At 42.7% G+C, this 22,858-nt stretch overlaps 1 protein-coding gene across 3 annotated transcripts in view; it reads left to right on the top strand.

The window, feature by feature from the left end:
- Positions 1 to 22,858, top strand: part of palm2akap2 (PALM2 and AKAP2 fusion) — a 68,370-nt gene that overhangs the window by 29,932 nt on the left and 15,580 nt on the right. For all 3 annotated transcript variants that reach the window (XM_086053414.1, XM_086053412.1, XM_086053413.1), the window contains 3 exons: positions 713 to 841; positions 2,592 to 3,410; positions 9,163 to 9,236. In XM_086053414.1, coding sequence (XP_085909540.1) covers positions 713 to 841; positions 2,592 to 3,410; positions 9,163 to 9,236 — 1,022 coding nt within the window. The remainder of the gene's footprint in view (positions 1 to 712; positions 842 to 2,591; positions 3,411 to 9,162; positions 9,237 to 22,858) is intronic.

Here is a 22,858-nt window from a genome sequence, read left to right as displayed (position 1 = left end):
TCAACTGTACACATTATATACGCAAAGTCACCATAATAGTATGGTCGTTCTTCCCAAGGGAGTCAGCCACTGTTGTTTCCAAATGTGTGTGCGCGTGTGTGTTTGTTTGGATAATAATCTCGCTGAGGCAGGAGCGATTCGGGCCAAAGAGCGCCCATGAACCTTCAAACACACACTCGGATTGCCAGCGACAGAGCACATAGACATACAGTATACTTACACTGCGCACTAGCACTAAAACGCACACGCACACGTACACACACACACACACACACACCATGCTCAGCAAGACTATTGACGCTCACACTCACACAAGGCCATGACGCTGCAGCCTGCAGTCGCTGGCTTTATCCCCCCCACTATTCTCCCTAAAAGCCCTCTAAGCCCCCGCCGCTTTGTTCTTCCCATCACAACGCACGCACGCAAAAAAACGCACAAATGCACACGCAAAGCAGCGACGGACGCACGCACGCACGCACGCTTTTGCCGCATAAGCACTTGAACCTCTGGGGTGCTACAGTTGCCGTGGACACAGAAGCGAGACGAGAACAGTTTGACGGCGTGCGTGTGGGGCAGTTACTTCATAACTTGTTTATTTGTGTACCCCGCGTTGTGTGCGCGTGTCACTCTCTGCCTCCAACATCACTGACAGTCTTTTGCGCTCTCCCCCCCCCACCCCCTCCTACCCCCTCCCCTTTGTGCTGGTGCTCAGTGGAGGCCAGCGGCTGCACGTCCGCTCCTCTCTCGGGCGGCGCCGACCATCATCCCCAGCAGCTCGTCCCGGCCACGCAGCCCCGGAGCAGCCCACCTGCGCCTGGAGAGAAGTCGGCGCCCAGACCAGGTACGGATGGAGAGGATGACGAGGGGAGAGGAGAGGAGAGGAGAGGAGAGGAGAGCAAGGGAGGGAGGTGGTTCGGTGAGGGAGGATGAAAGGGCATCGGGGGTTTGGGACGCGGCCAAGTTGGATTAGACACACGCAGAGCACAAAGACAGACAGGTTAGTAGTGAAGTATACATGCTTATTAAAGTCACACATCACGAGATGGCAAATCAAACCTTGGAACGGCACGGCACGGACATTGAAATACAAGCTCAGTAGGTGACACCTTTTTCTCATTCCTTAAGACTTTGACGATGCAGTGGCTACTTATCATTTGTCATCATCGGTCTTTTTTGGCACGAGCTTAACTAGCCACGCCAAAGAAAGTCATGTTTTTATTGCCTTTTTTGTTTTTTTGTTTTTTGTAGCATTACACGACAAAGATTTAACTTTGTGGACTGGTGTCTGGACTGGAATTTTTTCCTCAAAAATTCTCTGTAAATGATAGATCGATTCCGATTCACAAAAATGTGCAGGAGGAGGGCATATGGTGGTCTGTGATCTTAAGGAGGAAGAAAAACATGTATTGTTGTTAAATTAATTAATCAAGGTTACCTTACAAGTGTTTAATTATATGATCAGAAGAAATAGATCAACATTTGGTGTAGCAGGGTAAATATTTGAGTCATCATGAAATAATACAAATTGCCCAAATGTAATAGATAACCTGAATCATTCTGATTAAATTGATCAACTCGTCGTTTTTTGTTGTTGTTATTGCGTTGTTTAACAAAAGAGGGGCTACAATTTTTGGGCGATTCAAGAGTGGGGTGAAACTTCCGACAGTTTGGGGAAATCATGCATGACTGGTGCCCAGCGCTCAACGCAACATCCAAAAAGGAATAATTTGGGAGCCCTGACCTCAACCCCATCGAACAAACTTTAACCATTGATGTTTTTCTAGTTAAACGAGGTAGTAGCTTCATCTTTTCTCCCATTTTCCCCTCTTGTAGGTGTAATTCAAATGTCCTTTGTCCTTATGGTGTATTTTAAATCAACCGTACTGATTGACAAATAGCCTGCCTTTCCATCTAATACTTACCTGAATTAGTTACATGAGAGATTCTGAGGTAACATTTTAAAGAAGTCAACCCAAACATATATTTTTATATGCAGTCTCACTAGTCTAAATATGGCATTTCAATTAATATTGCGTTTGTGGAATATGAGTTAAGCAGCAAAATCCACCCGTTTTTCGCCATCTCCGGGGGCGGCCATTTTGTCACTTCTGTCGACTGCAAATGACATCACAGTTGCTCGGGGCTCAGGTAGCGACCAATCGGAGCTCACCTGAGCCAGGATTGGTCTTTATCATTGGCTAACATTCCAATTCATGGAACAATCACCGAGTCGGTGGCTCGGCCAAAGTCTTGCGGAAAGATTTGCAATCGGAAATATTGAACCGGTTCAACATTTACGTCTGCTTCAGCAGTTTTCCAGCAGATTGGGGAGAATAAAAATCCCTCTTAACACACCCCGCACTAATCCGATCAAATGTAAGAGGGCTAGATCATCGCTTTGTGTGTACCCCTCTTTGTAAAAGTAAAATATTTAACACTTTTGTATCGACTCAGTGGTCTTAATGTTGTCTTTCAGGCTAAGCATTGTCTTCACGCTTCACTCCTTCCACCTTCTCCACCCCCTTCACTCTCCCTTCACACCCTCCACTCCCTTCTGCATTACCCCACCCCCCCCCCCCCTTTTCTAACAGCAATGTTTGCCATGGAGATCAACGTGCAGCATGACCCTCAGACGGGCGAACAGCGCGTCCTGTCAGCGAACCGCGTGAACCCCTCTGAAGCGGGCACGCGCGGCGTCAAGGTCTACGACGACGGCAGGAAAGTCGTCTACGAAGTCACGAGCTCCGGGGGCGTGTCCACCACCTCGGTGGAGAACGGGTGGAGCTCCTCGCAGGTGGAGCAGCTGATCCAGAGAGCGGCTCGACCCGGGGAAGGGGGAGACGAAAGGAGGGGTCGGGTGTCGGTCGCCCCCGCCGCCTACGTCTCGCCGGCGGCTGCGGACGATCTGTCCCCGCCGTCCTGCGCCCCGCCCTCCATCCCATCCAGCCCGCCCGCCCAGGTCACCCTGCAGAGGGAGACTCGGCTCGGCGTGATGCCCCCATCCTCGGCTCCTATCGTGACTCAGCCCGGCCCGTCAGCCCAGCCGGGGCCAGAGGCGGGCTGCGTGCCCCGAGCCAGCGCCGAGCACCCGGTCACCATGGTGTTCCTGGGCTACCAGGACCTGGAAGACACCAGCGAGAGCCGGCGGCTGCTGGGCTTCGACGGCGCCGTCAAGGCCGAGGTGGTGCTGATCGACGAAGACGACGAGAAGTCCCTGAGGGAGAAGACGGTGACCGACCTGTCCATCGTCGACGGCACGGCGGCCGACCTCGTGTCGGGCCGGCCGGTCACGTCCGAGGCCGTCAGCACGGAACTCTCGTCGGACGGCCGCGAGGCCGACAGCGCCGCCTCGCCCCCGCCAAACCCCGAGGCCAACAAAGCCCCGCCTCCCGGTCTCACCCCTGCCACAGGTACAGACAAGAGGAAACGCTGCAAGTGCTGCATAGTCATGTGACTGAATCTTCTGCCTCCTTTTTATGATTACCCACAACACCCCTCTTTTCCCTCCGCCTTTGGTTGGTTACTAACCGAAGCTCCTTCCTGTCCGGACTCTGAGCGGTTGCCGCACTCACGCACGCGCGCGCACGTTACGCCTTCATTCGGCCGCGCATTTTCTGCTTTTTTTTTTTTTTTTTCATCCTTTGTGCCAACACGCCGGCTCTGACCCCCTGACAGTTTAGTTCAACAAATTCAAACCAATCAGCAGGAACCCATCTGTTATAATGCCGCGACAGTCACGGCAAACAAAGACAGAGAGATGGAGAAGCATCCGTGTTTTGTTTGCCGAGCGAGGCTCCAATCGGCGATCCTCGCCGCGGTTTCACAGACGGTTAGCTTAGCGTGTTTCCAAGCAGACACTATAGAACCACACAATCAGCTTCAAATAATAAGATAATAGTTATATATCACTCTGGTTTTCTTACTTTCTTGTCCTGTAAATTCCTTTCACCCAAGCAAACACACGCACACACACACACACACACACACACGAGTTGTGTGGAGGTGTGTGTCTTACCGGGGAAGAGGGGGAGGATCCTTGTTGCCTTGGTTTCTTCATGTGCCTCTATTATTCTTCCACCTGAATAGTCATAACAAAACAACTCAACGATTACACTTTCTATTTCACTTTTATTTTAGTTTGCTTTTATCTGAACTGTTTTTTTGTTTTTTTTTGTTTTGGGAAAACAAAGCCCAGAGAATTTTCGGGGTGGTTCTTTCAATGAAAAAGTGAGGTTTACCCTCTTGTTTCTTATTCTTTCCATCAACTTGAGCTATTCCACCGATGAAGTCATTTCCTCCCATTCAATCGCTTCCTAACTCAGCCGCCAATAAGAAGCCATGAAACACCTTCGGAATTGTGCAGCCGTTTCTCTCTCTCAGCGTATCTGATACCACAAAACACATTGGCCATGAAGAAACCCCACCAGTGACAGCGAAAAGTATTCCCCCAAAGATTAATATTAATTGCCAACCATCTTTACCGTGTTATAGTGGTTAGCATGTCTCCATCACAGGTTGTAGCACAAACATGGATGTTCGTTAATTGAAGACTCTAAATTGTCCATAGGTGCGAATGTGAGTTCAAATGACTTTGTCTATATGTGCCCTGTGACCGAAAGGCGACCGAGATTTACCCAGCCCAAAGTCAGCTGCGATAGGCGCCCGTTGGTCGCAACATATAATGAGGACAAACAATATAGAAAATGGATGGCTAGGCAACCGCCGGTATTGCGAAAGACAGCTTTTAATGTCATTGTGGTTGTCGCCCAGTGCTTCAGAGGACCACCACAACACTGTCAGCTCTTGCTACGCTCTCCTACCAGGCCCCTCTTTAACAAGGGTGCTACAATAATGCGGCCTGGTTAGCATCTTTTCATATACGGGACAGAGTACAGCTCATTTTCTTGGTCGGAGGCCAGCAGAGCTTCCAAAAGCAGCAATCATCCGCATCCTGTTCAGGGCTAATGAATTCATCGAATATGTCAATGCGAGAGCAATAATGTTGCAGGCAAAGTGTCTGCAAAGCACATTTCCTCAAATAGTGGCCTCCACAAAAGCATCGATTAATTGCTTTGGGCTTAGTCAACCTCAATAAAAAACACACCTTATAAACGCACCTCCTTTTTCGGCCCCTCAGGAACAACGATGTCGTGACGCGACACAAAAAAAAAAAATGGTGTTGAATTGACTCGATTTTATTTTGTCAAATGCATCTGGATCCAGCTACATTTTTAAGTAGACGATACACCTAATTAAATGTAGATGTTAATTAATGATCTACTATTGTATTGAGTAGACTATATATCTAATTCATTAAAATATGTATCAGGATCCAGTTGATTTCACAAAACAAAATTGAGTAAATTCAACCAAAAAAAAATCAGTGTAGATGGATTCCGTTTTTATGTACCTAATACTGCCATGTGTGTCATTTTTACCATCACACATTCTGCCTGCGCAGAAGACATCAGTGAAGCTGAGTTCAAAGCATCTTGGAACATTCCAGAGCAAACATTTCGACCAAGCTAAAAGAAAAGAATGATCATGTAATTTGCGAAATGAACATGTATATTATTCCAATTTTTTTTAAAGTATGGAAATATATAAATGCACTCATATAAATAAAGGTCTAATCCCTAATAAATGCCTTAGCCATAACGGAGGCCATGCAGGTACTCTCTGCAGTAAAGTCAGTTAATGGCCACTATAAGAGGAAATGGCTGACAGACAGTTTAAGGATCCAAAAGAATCAAATTCTCAGATTACGTTTCGTGGTGCTTTTGTGGCTCAGGTGTGTAACCGCAGTCGAGTACCCTGCCACCTTTTAATATGTCCCCCATAATCAAATACATTTGATCATCATCTTAGAATGAAACATACATGATTAAAATGATGTGAAGAGATATGATCAATTCTACATTTCTTCCCTTTTCTAAATGGACCTGTTATAGCTGAATAGTAGTTTGCCTTAAAGTAAACATGCTCTATTTAATGTGATTGGCCACTTGTGCTGGGAGGCCGGCCAATAGCACGCCTTGTCTCGAGGTTCCCGTGTAGGTAAAAGAATGTAAATAGCGAAGTCTCTATCCAGAAATTACTTTATTTTTCACATCTATAGTACACTACAGCTCACTAGTATAGACGTTTTTCTCTCCTATGATGCAACGTGACAAAACCGTTCTATTCCTCGTTCGACTTAGCTTCCAAAGCTCACATTTGAAACACACCCAACTATTGTTTTGTTCCCACAAGCTCATGTGAACTCCTCCTAACAGCTAATTCCATCTGCAGATGTGTCACGCTGACTCCCGAAGGCATGCGAGGATGTTGAAACACTTTGCAGAGGGCGGGATCCCAAACTAACCGTCTCAAATAGATGTGCATGGTGGCCCATTAACTGCATGCTAAGCAAGCGTTTAATTTCCCTCTCACGCAGACCGCCAAAGTTTTTAAGATGAAATATTCTGGCAACCACTGAAAAATGCAATTCAAGTGGTAGAAGATGCAACCATTTTAGTCAGTATAAAAAGTCGACATTCATGCGATTGGATGGCAACCAGTCCGTGATGTATCTCACTTCTTGCCCCGATGGGCTCCAGCTCAAAGTCGCCCCAAATGAGGACAAGTTCTATTGACAGTGGATATGAAGATTGAAAACAATCTGACCGGTTTCGATTGTGCTACCTGGTGATGAAATCATCATTTACAGCAAACACACTAGATTAGTGTTAACCCACTTCAGCATCGCCGCATATTTAGAGATTGTCTTCCGAAACTGTGGAGATTGTGCAGAGAGTTTGTCGTCAGGAAGCACCAAAAATAGGAAATACAATGATGATATCCAAGATTCCTTGGGCCCCCAAAAAAAAAAAAAAAATGGAGGGTTGAGTTGATGAGCAGTTTGCCTGTCTGGTTTTGCTCATTGTTGAGCTCGCAGCCCCGCTGCCACTCGTTGAAGTTCTACTTTAGCTCTCTAGGGAGCGCCCTTTCTTCCCCTCTGCCTGCCCTCATGGTTGTATGGACTGTTCATTAAAAAAAAAAAAAAAAAAAAAAATGGAGCCATTTTCTATTGTTCACATCTCTCTTTCTCTCTATGATTCTTCAGTCTCACTATCACATCCTCCCCACCTCTTTCTCTGACGTTTGTATCCTCTCACTATCTTTGGACAAATAAAGCTGAGTTTCTCCAGTTCAGCCCCTGCTGTCTCTTGCTTGTTGTTCCTTCCCTCTGTCTCTCTATTTAACATTCACCGTTTCATTGGCTGCTGGCGAAAAAGGATCACAAGCTCTCCTCACTGCACCCTTATGTCTTCCGATAATACCAGCTGCCACTAACAAGTGCACTTGCTCCGGCCGCAGCACAAGAGGCACACGCGAGTGGGCCTATTGGGGCCACGCTGAAATGAAAAACGATCATGAAGGGAAGGAACAGTTTGATGAATAAAAAGGGCAATACTATGGAGAATCCTTTTTATTTTTCAAGAAGAACTACTATTCCTTATCATCATAGAATAGCATTTTACTCGTAACGCTATCCCTTTTCTCACAAAATTACAGCCATATTTGTTGTAGGGAATACAGAAGCTTTAACCGAAAAACTTCCATAATAAATGTGTTAAATTAACATCTTGTTAGTGTAAAAAAAGAAAAAAAACTTTTAATAGCAGTATTTTTTAAATAAAGTGTATAATATATATATATATATATATATATATATATATATATATATATATATATATACACACCGTACCAGTTGATAAGTGTGTGCCTAATGTTGTGGCCTGTGTATGCCCCGGACTTCACATTTGTGTTAAAACATCTCACAAGTCATATATGATTTAAGACAAAAAATGGTTCAGTTGATCAATATTACATGAAAATGAAATATCCATTGTGTGTTACAACTTTTGTTCTTTAGGTAGGAAACTATACAAAGAGGTACCAATTTCAAAAATGTCAATACACCAGAAGTATCCGTAGTGGAAACCCGACTGAATATTTTGGCTGCAATTTATTCTGTAAACACACATAAAAAGAATAGCCGAAACCTCTTAGGATCTTACTGTAATCTGCACCAAACATGGTCGGGCAGGTAAGTAACAAGGAAGAGAAATTAGGAGAAAGAGAGCTAGCATGAAGAGAAAGCAAATTGGATTATTCTGCAGTTTTTTTCTAATCCAATAATTCAGATTAAAGTGGAAATGTGTAGTGGAGTAAGACTCCGGCACAAACATGACACAGACAGCACATGACAGACACAGACACGACATAATGGCAGGATATGACAAGTCATCATATCGGAGACACCATGACAACCGGAACTAGGCCACACGTACGTTCAATCCCTGGCTGTGTGATGATAAACACGATAATCGAATGATCTTGGGACGATGACAATGTAGCACTGAGCATCTGACTATCTGCTCATTTTTACACCACCCTATGATATTGCTCATGTTTGCAGCATGTAGGTGTAAAAGCAGTGCTGTATTTCTTCAGGCCACATCTGCTTTAATGGAAGCACATGAAAGAAAATGATTTCAGGGAATTAGGATTGGTCAAGTGAGTCATTTTGAAACCTTACTTCTGGAACAGAATAGGCATTCACAAAGTAGGTTATTATTCATTACAGGTGTACGGACATTCCTTCTGAGCAACAATCGGGGAAGCCGGAAGTTTTCTCTTTCGAAGATACTCCAACCATGACCAAATAGCAAAACTTCCAAGGAGTGCCACAATGCTGCTTTGTATAGATGGATAATAGATTTTGGAATTCTCCCACACGTTGGCAGAGCTAGTGGTGGTGGTCTGAAATATGCTTGGGCACCCCCGTGTGCCATGCCAGATAATTGACTTTTTGGTATTTTCATTTTATTTTTTCCACATTTGCCCCCGTGACCCGTAGGGAACATATAACGAATGTTTATCAGCGTTTTCTGAAGAACATTTTGGGTTTGTAAAAAAAAAAAAAAAAAAAAATTCTTGCCCCCCACCTGGCCCCCCCCCAAGATAAAAAAATCCTAACTCCGCCAGTGCTCCCACATTTTGCTACCAAAATATATAGATTAGTTAATGTGACAACTATGTCATAAATTATTATGTCATACTTATACTGTATATATGCTTTGCAGTATATACATTCGTTTTTATTTTTTATTATAGGTTACGGGGTTATCGGGACGACAACAAATGGACATCAGGTCGAGATGCCGAGCGGATATCCTCACACTGCCATGGTGAGTGTATGCGTTCCTTTGCATGTAATAATGAAATACTTCACTCGTTTATCTGCAATATGTAACTTGTTAAGCGAGCTGTCTCATACAAATGAGCTCACCCCGCCGCCCGTAAGGCTTGGCCAATGCCGAGCAGAGCTTTTGTAGCCATAATGAACGGGATCCCGCATGACAACGAAGCAAGCGCTACTCAGTGTTTCCAGCTTTCTTGCTATATTTTGCAACTTTTCCAACCCCAGAGTGACTATTTTTCAAAAAAGCAACTTTTGTGGTATTATTGGAGACGTTGGGACACTCAGAAACTACAACCAAAGCAAATGTTCACCCGTCGCTGAAAACACCACGACTCAATTTAATATCCCACCACATAATGCAGATTGCATGAAGATTCTGTTGTATTTTCACTCATGGAGGCAGCACTTCATCACCAAGCAATCGATTTCGACTTTGTAAAACAATACATGTGGTCCGTGCAGCTGACGCGTTACAAATAACAAATAACGTACGGCTCCCAGCTTGCCGGCTTTTAGAAACGATTGTTGGCAACACTGTTAGCTAACGCCAATCTGTGATGCTATCACTGCAGCTCTGCTTACCATTTGGCTTTGATGCTGTCAACTGAAAATGATGGATCATTGCCCAGCCACACTGCCAGATCGTGTGAGGTGAAACTTGGTGGCCATTATGTAATTTAGCCATACTGTTAACCATACCTGTCAACTTGTACCTTTTCCCCGTATTTTATACGTTTTTTGATCATTTCAAATTGTGTACTCCGTATAACAATTTTTCTACGGGAAAAAAATAAAATTAATTAAAAACTGTTTTTTTGTTAGACCGATCTCGTCTTGCCCATTTCGGCTCTAATCCGGAGCGCCCGTTAGCGATTCCGACTGAAAACTTCGGCCGACTTTCACGAGCAAAGTCGTAGTCAAAAGTCAAAAATGTCAAAGTCAAAAATGAGTTTTACGCCCAATCTTTCGGAAATGCATTTTGATGCACTTTGATGTGGAGGCCCGCACCGACCGGGTTTACTCGGGCCCCCGAATGACTAGCTACCCCCCAGTCCAGAACTGGTTGTGCAACTGAATAAATGAAACGACCTTCTAAACAGAGGCAACCTGATCCGCTCGGGGTCGGCCCCCATTGTGCCGGCCGGCCGGCCGCTGGCGCTCTGATTGTCTCTGGAAGGGCTCCGAACACACTCCCGCCAAATGCATTATTCAGCACGCGTGCCGAGAGAGCGAGAGAGAGAGAAAGAGAGAGAGACAGAGAGGGACAGAGAGAGAATGGAGGTGGGGGTGCAGCAGAGGGAGGTTGAGCGAGCAGGAGAAGAGCACAACAACAGTGAACAGCCCGATGCTCAAAACCGGCGCGTGCCACTGACTGTTAGTGCTGGACGGGGGAGTCCAACAACCTGGACTGAAGGACTAAACGTTCGACTTTTCTATCACGTTGTGTAGCATTAGTGAAACAAAACAAGACAAAGGATAAAGAAGAGGTCACGGCCAGTAGGTAAGCGTTCCGTCTCTTGTCGCCGAATCCCGGTCATTGTTTTCCTCTTACATGTGTCCTCCACTCTGAGCGAATGCCACCAAAGCCTGGACTGTAGCTGTGCTACAGTGGAAGTGTTTCAACATGAACACCTGGGCAGTGCTAGACTATGAGCACACAAATGTGCGTGTCGAACAGAACGAGCTTCCAATGACGTTGATTGGCTTTTTATTTGCGAAGGACACTGGATACCGCAGCCCTTGAGAGCAGTACGAGGTCAATGGACCAGAATCCTCACTGCGGTCTTTGTGCTCCTTTTCATCTGAGCTTGACATTAAAATATTTTTTTTTAAAAACAAACAAAAAAAACAGGCATTTTATTCATTACAGCAAAAATAATCTTTCAATGTTTCATTTTTGATTACCATTTGAAAATGAACACCCCCACCCCCCCCCCACCCTGCAAACACACACACACACACACATCACTTTAACCTACATTCGCAATGACCTTAACCCACATTTCATCAACTCGCACAAGACACAGTTAAGAGACTGGTTGTGACTGCATGTGACAGGATGTCTTTTGTGTGTGCAATGTAGTGTCATCATTCATTTTGTTGAATGAAATGATCCAAAGCTGGCTTGTCATTCTGGAAGTTTCCAATCTGGCAGTAAAGTGGGTATTGGTTGCAAATTTATGTCAGTTGTGTTTGCATTCAGAAGAATTGTACATCCAAAAGCTTTTTATTATCGTGGTTGCACTTTTCATTAGTAAGCACTGGACAATTTCTGTACATTCTGATTGTATGATAACCGTAAGCAAAAGTATCACGGTATTAAAATGACAGCTCTAAAATGACCTTTTTGGAGACATTTGGGTGAATAAATAGAGCATTTATTCCCCATTGAACACACTCTATTTTATTCCTGAACAAAATATAGAATGTATGGCGCAGAAGAAACACGCACCATTGTTACGTTTAAATCAATAACATTCTTCTTCTCTTGTAATTCTTCTTAGTAAGTCACATTGTCCCATCACTGGTGGGCTAGACCAGTGGACTACTCATTTTGTCCTTGGGGCTAACTAGTACCCACTGGCACCATTTTTTTAGGACAGTGCGCATAGAAAATTTTTTTGCAATGTCTCCTTTGTCTTTCTCCCCGCCCTCCTCCTCCGTACGTGGAAAAAGTTCATTGGGAGGTTTTAACTTCAGGTTAAACGAGGTGGCTCGTTTACTCAACCCTGCAAGCAGCCATTCATTTTTTGCCCTGCTTAGACGCCCCCTCAAAAAAAAAAAAAAAAAAAAGGGAAATAATAGAGACATTAATGGTGGTTATTGAAACCTTGACTTTTTAAACCCAAGGTAAACCATCAAACCGGTAATCAGCCCATGCCGAGCAAGCACGCCTGCCTCCCAGTTTTGGGATTCTGGGTTGAAATCTCAAATCTACTTCATATCTATAAGGTAGCACCCGAGTGAGCAACAATACCCCTAAAGTTAGCGGTACAATGGCTGGTAACGATTTCACGTTTCGAGTCCCGCCACTCTCTGCACCACCAAGTGCAAGGAGGAGCAAGAATGCTATCAATGTTGTCTTCTTCCTTCCAAACCGCTCCCTCTTCCCAGAAAGCTTCACACCGGCATGATCATGGGTTATACAACAGCTGTGTAGTTGATAGGGCTGAAGGTCGGGGGGGTGAAAGATTGTTCTGAAGGGGAACGGATGAGCGGGGCGGACATGAGAGATAAATGGTGGCCCAGGTGTCAGAAGGGTGTAGTCTCCAGCAGGACGGGTGAGGGAAAACGGGTGGGGGGGGGGGGGGGGGGTGGAGGAAGTCTGTTCAGCCTGGCACAGCTCCAAGTGTTGTTGACGTTAACAGCCCGCTGGCCTTTCAATGGCCCATCTGTTGATGTGCCGCCACTGGCCGCCATCCAGGAAGGAATTGCATTCAATTTTAATGCCATTGATGTTGCCGGCTTGATGCACTTTGTTGGTTTCTACTACAACTTGACTCTGAGGGGCTGAGCTCACACAAGTACCGTCAGCTGATCGCAAGCGGAGAACATGAATAGGAGAGGGGGAAAAAAAATAGCTTAAATCATGTGAGAGCCCCTCAGGAAAAACTGAAGCTTGAACGTGATTTTCTTAGATTTTTTTTTGGTCTGTGTTTGAAGGAGCTGCTATTTTAAGTACAGTGGCTCTCTAAAGAGTCAGTGTCACGTTGTCTCCATTTTTTTTTTTCCCCTTAAAGTTTCCTGTTCCAGGTTGCCATATTTACCACAATTCATCACAAGAGATAAAGAGGAACCACACAATCATCATGTTGAGTCTGTAAAACTGTCGAGCCATTTGAATTTCACCGTCTTTATTTTGTCGAGTGAAAACAAACCAAATCGATTCGTTCCACTTTAGAATATATCGTATTGAAACACATTTTATTGGAGAGGGATATCTTTGAAGAAAATGCCACGTAATTGATCATTTTAATTGACATTGGCTAAGAGATATGGATTACAAACATCAACATTATTTTTTTATTCAATTGATAATGAAGTCCAAAAAAATGTTAAATAGCGTCTTGATGAAATGGTGACTTGTCTGTAAATACGTCCATAAATGTAAGAAATAAAATTCCTGCACTTTTATATAAACCAAATAGATCTGCCTTAGAAGCCACATCACCCAAAAAATGAATCTCCCATATTTTATAGTGAGGGAAAGTTGGCTCGCAGAATGGTATTTTGTCCAGCGGTTTGGTATTTGTGATCCACTGAGGCAAAGAACAAGAGGAATGAAGGAAATCAAACAATGCAAGCTGAACATGTGACATCCACCGTTACACGACACCCAGCACCCGCTATTGTCCACCCGCAATTGGCGTGCTGTGCTGCGCCAGTCATTGATTTGACACAAAGCAAAATGCAAACACAAGCATGCATAAACAATGAACAACCTAGAGAGAAAATACAGTGGACGAGGATATCATTAAAGTGGAAGTCAACGCTACCATTTCTTTGTCAAGAATATGTTCTATGCAGGCCTACTAAGTGAAACAAGGCATTCTGATTAGTATTGCGTTTGTGGAATATGAGTGTAAGTAGCAAAATCTACCCATTTTTAGCCATCTCAGGGGCGGCCATTTTGTCACTTCTGTCGACTGAAAATGACATCACAGTTGCTCAGGGCTCTGGTAAGGACCAATCATAGCTCACCTGTTTTCTGAAGCGCAGCCATGATTGGTTGTTATCTGAGCCCTGGGTAGTTGTGATGTCATTTTCAGTCGACAGAAGTGACAAAATGGCCGCCCCCTGAGAAGACTAAAAACCATTGATGAACTCTTATTCCACAAAAGAAATATTAATCAGAATGCCTTGTTTCAACGAGTAGGCCTGCATAGAACATATTCTTGGAAAAAAAATCTTTGGGTTGACATACATTTAAGAAAAAAAACAGTGAGATCAAACCTCATCTGGAAACAATAACAACCTCAAGTCTGACCTTTCACCAGTCACTTTTGATGGCCACTGTGGGAGTCACCACTCATGAAGTTTCAATTACTAAAACAAAAATTGACTGGACCAGTTATTAGAAAAACAAATTCATATGAAATAAAAAACGTACATTTCTACTTTTTCCCTGGAATATGTCAGGTTGTGCCTTCATAAAATATGTCCCACTCAATTTTCAAGGATGCAGCTTTTACTTAAAATGCTGACGGTTGCGTTTCTTGCTGGTGAAATACTTTCAGGAATGCTTGGTCTGCAGTCAAGAACTTACTCACATAATCGCACTTGAAGACTATATATTTATATATAATATAAAACTGCGTCATATGAACTCTGTCACCTGGCATGGGCTAAACTGAAATATTGTTTTCGGCAAAACTTGACATCTTTATAATAACAAACATGCATTGTGCAAGGTGAAAAAAGCTCGAAGATGTTTCTGAGAATTGCTGCACATTATCGAGTTTATCAAGAAAACTGCAGGCACTGCTATTTTATGGAGTAGCCCAATATTCCATTTTCTTCACACTATGTAAAAGGAATAACCCGATACTGTATATGAAGGAAAAATGTATCACACATTCCTCTTTATGTTTTAATTTGGAACGGAATGTGCACACTGTTCTAATGCATTTGTCTGCAAAAGGTTTGCTTACTTCATTTACACACACATTCGTTATTCTAAACGCAACTTAATGTTTTGTGTAAGTTTCCCACACGCGTTAGCCACAGGTTAGGATTTAGACTTGGCCCGAGGTTAAGAATAGGTCAGGCTCCCGGGTCATGGGGTTAAGTATCAGAGTGTTGTCAACGGAATATCACCTTATCTTTGCTCATCTAGGCAATGCGCATATACAGGATATCCGATATAGTTGAGATTGGAGGTACTTTACATTTAAATCTCTTTATTTTCTTCCAGAATTTAAAACCATGACAAGTCTTTGCAAATGCAGCGGACAGATGGAAAGACAATTCTATTTAAATAAAATAGGAAATAAATCTGCAGCTCAGACATGTTGGCTGGCAAAGTGTTTTCTTCCTGTGTGAAGCCTCCTTCCTCTGTCTAAATTTGCAGGCTTATGAGCTACTTTCCTGAAATAGACAGGTGATTAGCACAGTGCTGCTCTCAGCGTACACCACAGCAAAGTGACTTCATGCAGTAAGATAGCACTGGGAACAAGTTTAACCATGTTTTCCTGGGACTATTATAAGAAAGATGTCAAACAGTATGGATAGATTGGGAGGTCCTTGCAAGAATCGGGTCGTGTCTTTCCGGCCAGAGAAGAGCACTTTGTGGATGGATGAAAAGGTCAGATTGCACTTTCGAATATCAGCAATCAAACAATTAGCAATGTTGTCATCTTTTGTTTTGCGGTTGACAGTACTTATAGTGGTTTGGATGGTTTGAGCTGGAAACAGCTACAAACAGATTTGGATTTGACGTTGTGTTTGGGAGCCTAAAAAGACATCTTTACCATTTTCATATAAATGCTGAAAATGGAATTGGACCGCCACCCATTGTAAAGTTTGAGATGACAAAGATGACCTAGATTAACAGCATTGGTAATTACCAAAATCTTTTTTTTTTTTTTTCTGTAACAGCTAACACCAGTATGTAACCCAAAATTTGAATTAAAAATATAATCGTTGTCTTATCCATGAATTTGCAATCGAACTGTTTTATAGCAAAATTGAAACTATATTAAAACATTTAATTTGTGATATATTTCATTGTATAAGTCGTTTTAGAGGCGAACGAGAAGACTAGTGATACGGCTCAAATGTATGTTGGCAATTTCTCCTTCCTTTTCAAAATGTCAATTCATTGGAATTGAAAGTGTCTGCATTGAAGAACTTCACGATGCTGGATGCTCTCCGAGGAAAAAGAAAAGGTAGTGCGGGGCCAATTAACTGAATAAACACTGCTGACGTTGCAGCACATGAGCTTATAACGCTTCTCCAGCTAAGCATACTGAACTACGACTTCTACGTCCAATTCTAGACTGAAAAACGAAAAGCTATTGATCATCGCTTTCTTTCGAGAAGTTTGTGAAAACGTTTCGTAAACACAGGAAGTATTTGACAGCGTCGTTTCTGTCTAAAGGTCTTTTGAATATAAAGCTAAATCACGAATTAAGGTACACAATTCCTTTATTATTTGCTATGGTGTCTAAAATGTCTGCATTCGCCACCTTGTCTGGTGATAAGAGCTGCCTGTGGTGTGTTTTGGAAGGTGCATTAAGCTGTCCAAACATAGCCGCTATCCTGCGGTCACTAATCTAATCTCGCAGCACTCTGCCTCAAATAGTTCATTTAAGACTAGGCTGATGTCAAACAGCTAATGAGACTAATAATGATGCTAGTCGTAGAATCAACATTGATGGTTGGGATAGAGTGGCTGTCTGTTCACCTTGCTCATTCAGTGAAGCAGTAATGGGAGTATAAACTCGGAAACTACGGGCCACCACGGTTATTATCGTTCACAAAAACATGCTTTTATGTCTGTATTACTGTGCGGACGTTTGCTGGAAGATGGAAGCTGTGGTCCTTTTCACTGTCGCCTAGGAGTGACATCATCTGGCGGCGGCCAATGAATACAGCGCCACCAGATGACGTTTGCGTCTAGGCGGCGAGCCGTGCACGCGGTGAGTTGACGTGTTTGTTGTGGCCTCCCGGCTTTTGTCACTTAACTCAGCCCCGAACGCGACACGAGGTAACAAGTGCTTTCAACATGAGTACGTTTAAGTTTCAGCGAAATAAACCACAAGCACTTTCGATCCATCTATCTAGTTGTCAACTTAGCAAACATGGGATGGATTAAGACCCATCTAGCTTCATTTAAGATATTAAGGTTGTGATCCATCTTAGTTATTGTACTTCAAAATCTGTGTACTGTTATACATTGCCTGTATTTCATTTGTGGATGGTTCTTTTTAAAGTCAATTTTTTCGTTGAGTTTTAAACTGCAAAACACTTCTTGAGATTTTCTTTTTTTTTTTTTTTTAAATACGCCTCCCCCCAAAAAACAACCACAAACAAACTAGTACTAAAACTATTAAAAAGGAAACTAAAACGAAGCATTTTGGGAAAAAGAAAAAACTCAAGCTTATAAAAACTAAAAAACTCGCTCTGAAAATGAATAAAAAAAATATATATATATATATATATATATATATATATATATATTTAATTAATTAAAGAAATTAAAAACTAACTAAAATAAAAAATCCAAAATTATTATTTAGAAAAAAATACTTAATTTAATACTATCCTCTCCAGCTTTTGAAGCGACTATTCTGCATTGATGTTGCTGTATTGATGCTTACCCTTAGTGATAACAATAGAATAAATACAGATATACAGATATATATATATATATATATATATATATATATATATATATATATATATATATATATATATATTCCCACCCCTACATCAGTGAATTAGTACTACTAATATTTACATGTCTGTGATCAGTGGCCAGTATACTCACTAAAGCGCTACCTATTAAGGATGTTTACAACATCTAATTTTGCTATCATTCCTGAAGCAGTTGACACTGATCGACATCATAAATAATAAACACAGTACACAGTGTCACTGTGCAGGCTAGCGAAGTTTGTTCCCGATATAAATTATTATTCTCCAGCTGCAAAATGCTTGAAAGGGAGTACTTCTGCTCGGTCCAAGACATCATTTATATAATGCGCCTGTTCAGGGTTATCCTCAACTTTGTTGTGTCCCAGTTATTCCTGTGTTCATTGGGCGTGTCATTACGCTGTATCTCTGTCCAGTGCTTGCAGAGCCAATGTAAACAACTGGTCACACTGTGTGACTACAGACCTCTCCGCTCGAAAAGAGCACTCCATCGCTTGGAGTGTTCTAGAGTACCATTAGTATTCAGCCTGGAGAGTCGCAGTCCGTGCCTGCATGTTGGACCCTTTGTTGTTGTTTCACCAAGGGGTCTTCTGGGGGGTGCCTGGGTTGTGTTGCAAGAGACACAAACAGCGAGCCATGAGTTCGGTGCATTCCTCCGTCACACAATCCAGAAATCCAACAGAATTTATTTGTGGGCTGCTCTTGTAGCCTCCGGCAGTGGCAAACTGAAATTACATTTGTTGTTTCTTTCTGCGATATGCAGGGCGCTGAGTCGGACAGATGAACAATAGACGTTGGTTCCTCTTATTGTGTGTTGATACTTCCCTGAGGTATGTGTGGGATGCCAAAGTTTCATCAAACAACAATGTTTAATATTAGTTATCATCAGTGGCGTGCCGTCAGGGACTTCAAAGCCTTCACTGCAGGCCTAAAGACGGTCAGAAGTACGGATTTAGATTAATAACTTACATGAAATGGGTCATCATTTATTTCCAACAGTCTTTTGACTTTATTTCATATTATTCGTCTCGGTCGGTTTAACGTCCATATATCAACCTATTTTGGCGGTTATGTGGATGTAGAAATATGGTTCTCGAACGGACGATGTGGGACATGAAATGCTCTTCTTTAATGCCACACATTGGCCTCTTTCACACGCGGATAAAAATTGGATATGTATGCGAAGCAACTGCGGTACGATCACTCATCCGTACACGCCGGACTAAAAAGTTATCAAAAGCCCGGTATGCGCTCCGCAAGGGCAGGGGAGAGTGCTTTGGGAGGCAGACTACTAATCGTCCATGAATCTGCAAACTTGTTTTTTAGTACCGGTTTAGTAACGTGCCCAGCAGTGTGAACGTAGCCATAGTTATATAACGGGGTATTTTTGTCCATTATTTTTAATTTCCACTGCATCTGTCAAAATGAATCCAAGTCTCGTCGATGCGAAATGTTCTTCTGAATGAATGTGACTTTGAACAGTGTTTAACAGTCATACTCTAATATCTTAGTTTTTGGAAGGTGTGATTTTTCGCTATTAAGCGTCCCAATACACGTATGCAGATAATGTATATAATGGATGCATTTCATAAATCCAAAAATGAGGCTTCCTTGTGGTTTATTTTGGGGTGTCCTGATAAAGTGGAGCCTGACAGCGCATTATTTGTGTATGTTAGTGCAGGTGGCCTTTTGTTTTTGGTGCATTTCCTATGTTAGGGGGCCATATCCGTGGGTACAAGTTAGCAGAGGTTTCCTGTTTGGAGTACATGCGATCCGTGATAGGATGTTTTCCAATCCATGCAAAACCTTGAAAAGCTTTTATTGTCCTCATCACAACAAAAATGATTTCTTTCTATGGCCCTATTCAAAGAGTTGAAGTGTGATTGCGTTGTATTGTTTGGAACAGGCCTTTTATTGTCCGTGAATGATGCAGCTCACGATAAATATATTTGAGTCCAACTCTACTTGTCTCTTTAAACGGGCATTGAAAAAATGTGATAGTGAAGAAAGGTTGGACTGCCAGATAAAAAAGAGATGAAAACTCCAAAAGTGCTCGACCAGCTTTGAAGTATCAAATTCAAGTCTCACCTCAACCAAAACAATCCTTGCAGTTGCTGAAATTTTAAGCGTGTCAGTTGGTGTTTCCGATCAATCATGACCAACTTCCATGACACAAGACTGCTCAGGGCGCTGCTCTCTATTGACCCGTTAGCACTGACCCAGTTGCACAAACACGCACATGCATAAAACATCACATGTGCTCCTGTTGCCTTCTTTTACTGCTTGTCTGCAGTCATTAGCATTTACCCGTCTCGTTTCAAATCCACTCACCATCAGCAGTGCGTTTAACATCCTATCCGGAGATTGGACTCCGGCCTCTATTGCAGATACAATAATTACGTGAATGTCCCATTTTCTGGCTAGCTTATTTTTAGCCTGCTCAGAAAACTCAGAAAAAGGTGCGCTTCAAAGGCAAAAAAAGTGGAAGGATTCGGTTGGAGTAGCACAGCTCACGTTGGCTCGTTGGATTTTTTTTTTTTTTTTTATGTGGAGACATATCATTGCCGTCCTGTGAAAAAAACGTATGTCCCTTTTTTTTTCAATTTTCTTATTTTTACGTGAATGGTGTTACAGACATCGCATTAACGTGATTTTTTTTCCCCTAAATTGGACATAAGTCTTTTTCATCGGACAGCGACGATATCGGCGCTACAGCAGCTTCAGCAGGATTTTTTTTTTTTTCGTATTTAATGTACAGGGATTTGAATATTAAAATGTGTTTGAAGCGGAAGTCAATCCAAACATATTTTTTAAGAATGTGTTCTATGCAGGCCCACTAGTTGAAACACAGCATTCTGATTAATATTGTGTTTGTGGAATATGAGTAAAGCAACAAAATCCACCTGTTTTTAGCCATCTCTGGGTGCGGCCATTTTGTCATTTCCGTTGACTGAAAATGACATCACACACCCTCAGGGCTCGGATAACGACCAATCATAGCTCAGCTTCAGAAAACAGGTCAGCCGTGACTGGTCGTCACCTGAGTCCTGAGCAGTTGTGATGTCATTTTCAGTCGACAGAAGTGACAAAATGGCCACCCCAGAGATGGCTAAAAACGTATGGATTAACTCTTATTCCACAAACGTAATATTTATTAGAATGCCTTGTTTCAACTAGTGGGCCTGCATAGAACATATTCTTGAAAAAAATATGTTTGGGTTGACTTCCCATTTAATGCAATGTGGGAAAACCTGTAGCAGTAGTTCAACACGGGAACTTGTATGGAGTGTAGCTATACACACTTCTGTCCGGCAATAATAATTGTTTACAAATGTTGCTCTATGTTGTGTTTGTCTTAAAATCGTTGCCCACATTTATGGTACATAGCTGGCATCGCTATTGCTACCAACTACCAAGCCAATACACGATTTCTGTGCCTGACTTGTAGCAGTATATTTGATGTCCTGTAAGGCCAACGCTCTTTTGTCCAAGGAAAATTTTTAGTTCAAGGAAAGTGTTTCCACGTTGAGCTGGTCCAGCTTGTAAGCAGCAGAGAAAGTGAGCCCTGACTCTGTCTCTCTGGTTTCCCTCGTTGTGGTCCTGTTACCAAACACAGGCAACACAAACACGCATGACGTCATGTGGGGAGCGATGCCTGTAAAAATGGGATTCATAGCTGTGTTGAATCGCTCAATCTTCAGAAATGGTTCATTCTTGTCAAGGTGGAAGTCCCTCTGAGCCAGGATGTCATACACCATCTTAAAGCCACATGGAAAAAGTCTTATTATTAAATTCTTATCCACATGAGTCCCCTCCCATTCTCCCATCCTCCCTTAAAGCTTAAATGAAGGTTTAGCAGCTTTAATAGAGGGATGAGGCACCAAGGGTGTATTTCATTAGAGTTTTAATTAAAAAAAAGTGACTACGGGAAACATGAAACATCCCTCTAAATCTTTTATGGGACTGAGTCAACGGGCCTAAAATGACAACAACGACATAAAATACCATTACCCTCATATCATCTCCTCCACCTTTCTTCACTCGTCATCTGTTCATCAGTACAAAGTAGGAGGGGCCTGCTGTCAGACAGGAAGGGAGGAGCGGGCAGCAGTAGGGAGGATGGATGTTTGCAAGGCCCGTCTGCACAGAAGGCATCTTTGTGCGTGAGGGCATCTGGAGAAGTTAGCGCGCACGCACGCACGCACGCTCGTGCGCTATGACATCACAGCTCGGCCGGCGGCCGGCAGGAATGCTGCTGAGAGAGGAGAGGCTTTGTGGAGGAGAGGAAAAGAGACGGGAGGGGAGGAAAAGGAGGGGAAGAAGAAGAGGAAAAGGCTTGGCCAGGGAAAAGTCCGGCACTCCCACAATCTGGAGCAGGAATGAAGCAAGGCTGGAGCGAGCAGAGCTGAGAGGGATTTAGACATTTCAGAAACTAGTAGAAGGAACTCTTTGAAAACTGAAGGTGCCTTTTGAAAATTCATGGATTTAGAGTCACCGAGACAGAGGTGCTGTTGAGGCTTGTGGGGACAACAGGTGAGTACAGCCATATGAACGTTTTCAAACTGTGCGTGCTGCAGATGTGTTCAAGACGTTGGTGTGAGAATATAAGATTGTCATGACTCAATGGATACAAAGCATGTCCGTATGAGTTTTAATTAGTGCTGTCAAGCGATTCAAATGTTTTAACTAATTCATCGCAAAATGTTCCCTAATTGATCGCGATTAATCGGATTGTTTAACCCCGATTTTTTTTTACGAAGCTTGGAACAGATATCTACTTGAGTAAAATCTTGGATTTAATGTGGAAACAATTTTTTTAAAGTATATTTCTATTCAAGGGCTGTTCTAATCTAATCAAATTTTTTTGATCTTTGAATAAGAATAACAACTGTCGAACGATACACCAAAGATGTACAGCTAATATGGTATTTTAAATTAGCTTTGCATAGTGCGCATATTATTATCGATTTCTCTAATGAGCCGTCGAGCGACTTTTTAAAGTAAAACTATGTAAAAATCTTGCGCCAGTGACTCTCCAAGTTTGGTCGCAAAGTGAGCAGAGGTCAGCTGCCACAGGAAGTACGTACAACTGAGTTCACTGAGTAAATTAATTTTAGTGCGTTATCAAATTTAAACAAATCTCCATAATTAATGCTTTAACTTTGACAGCCCTAGTTTTACTGTGACATTCCCATTGAATGTAAGTGCCATTAACTGGAATGATGTATCAGT

This window comes from Filicampus tigris, chromosome 15 (genome assembly GCF_054856515.1).
Source record: "Filicampus tigris isolate MCC_2025a chromosome 15, RoL_Ftig_1.0, whole genome shotgun sequence".
In the NCBI taxonomy this organism is placed as follows: domain Eukaryota; kingdom Metazoa; phylum Chordata; class Actinopteri; order Syngnathiformes; family Syngnathidae; genus Filicampus; species Filicampus tigris.
Note: the sequence above shows the minus strand (reverse complement) of the source record. Positions and strands in the feature narration are given on the sequence as shown.